This window comes from Priapulus caudatus, unplaced genomic scaffold (genome assembly GCF_000485595.1).
Source record: "Priapulus caudatus unplaced genomic scaffold, Priapulus_caudatus-5.0.1 Scaffold482, whole genome shotgun sequence".
NCBI classification, from domain to species: domain Eukaryota; kingdom Metazoa; phylum Priapulida; class Priapulimorpha; order Priapulimorphida; family Priapulidae; genus Priapulus; species Priapulus caudatus.
In genome coordinates, this window is record NW_014577543.1 from 204,149 (window position 1) to 204,799 (window position 651).

Sequence of the window (651 nt, forward strand, 5' to 3'; positions counted from 1 at the left end):
AGTAGTCGTGCACTGCATGTACGGTTTGTCTACAGTAACACCTCCCACCTTACGATAACTTGGGCAATGCAAATTTGCACATATTACATTGTAAATATACAAATCGTTGTGACCACTTTACTCGCACTGTTGGAGGGGCTAATAATGACAAATGTTGGTCATTTGTAATTTTGGTGTTTTGATGTTGGTCATCGTGTTGCTAGGCACGCTAACGTACGCCGCTCTGCGTGTGTTTGCAGGGCGGGCGCCGGGCGGACGGGCGTGTTCATAGCGAGCTACGGTGCTGTGCAGGAGGTGCAGGCGGGGGGAGGCGTGGTCGAGCCGGCTCGCATCGTGAGAAACCTGCGGCTGCATCGAAAGTTCATGGTCGAGGACAAGGAGCAGCTGAAGTTCTGCGCAGAGGGACTGTTGTACTACGCGCAGGACATGCTCATGAAACGTTAGCGCTGTTACGGTTAGGGGTTAGGGTTAGAGCTAGGGTTAGGGTTAGGGGTAGAATTAGTGGTAGGGTTAGGGTTATAAGGGTTAGAGCTAGGGTTAGGGTTAGAAGGGTTAGGTGTAGTGTTAGGATTAGGGTTATGAGGGTTAAGGTGTAGGGTTAGGGTTGGGTGGGGGTAGGGTTAGGGTTAGATTGAATGTTATAGTTAAGGT

General features: G+C 50.4%; 1 protein-coding gene across 1 annotated transcript in view; it reads left to right on the forward strand.

The window, feature by feature from the left end:
* The window catches only part of LOC106810878 (tyrosine-protein phosphatase non-receptor type 23-like), a gene marked incomplete in the record, with an annotated part of 17,831 nt that overhangs the window by 15,295 nt on the left and 1,885 nt on the right, over window positions 1–651 (forward strand). The window contains 1 exon segment of the mRNA XM_014814346.1: window positions 240–439. Within this exon segment, the coding sequence (XP_014669832.1) occupies window positions 240–439 (200 nt within the window).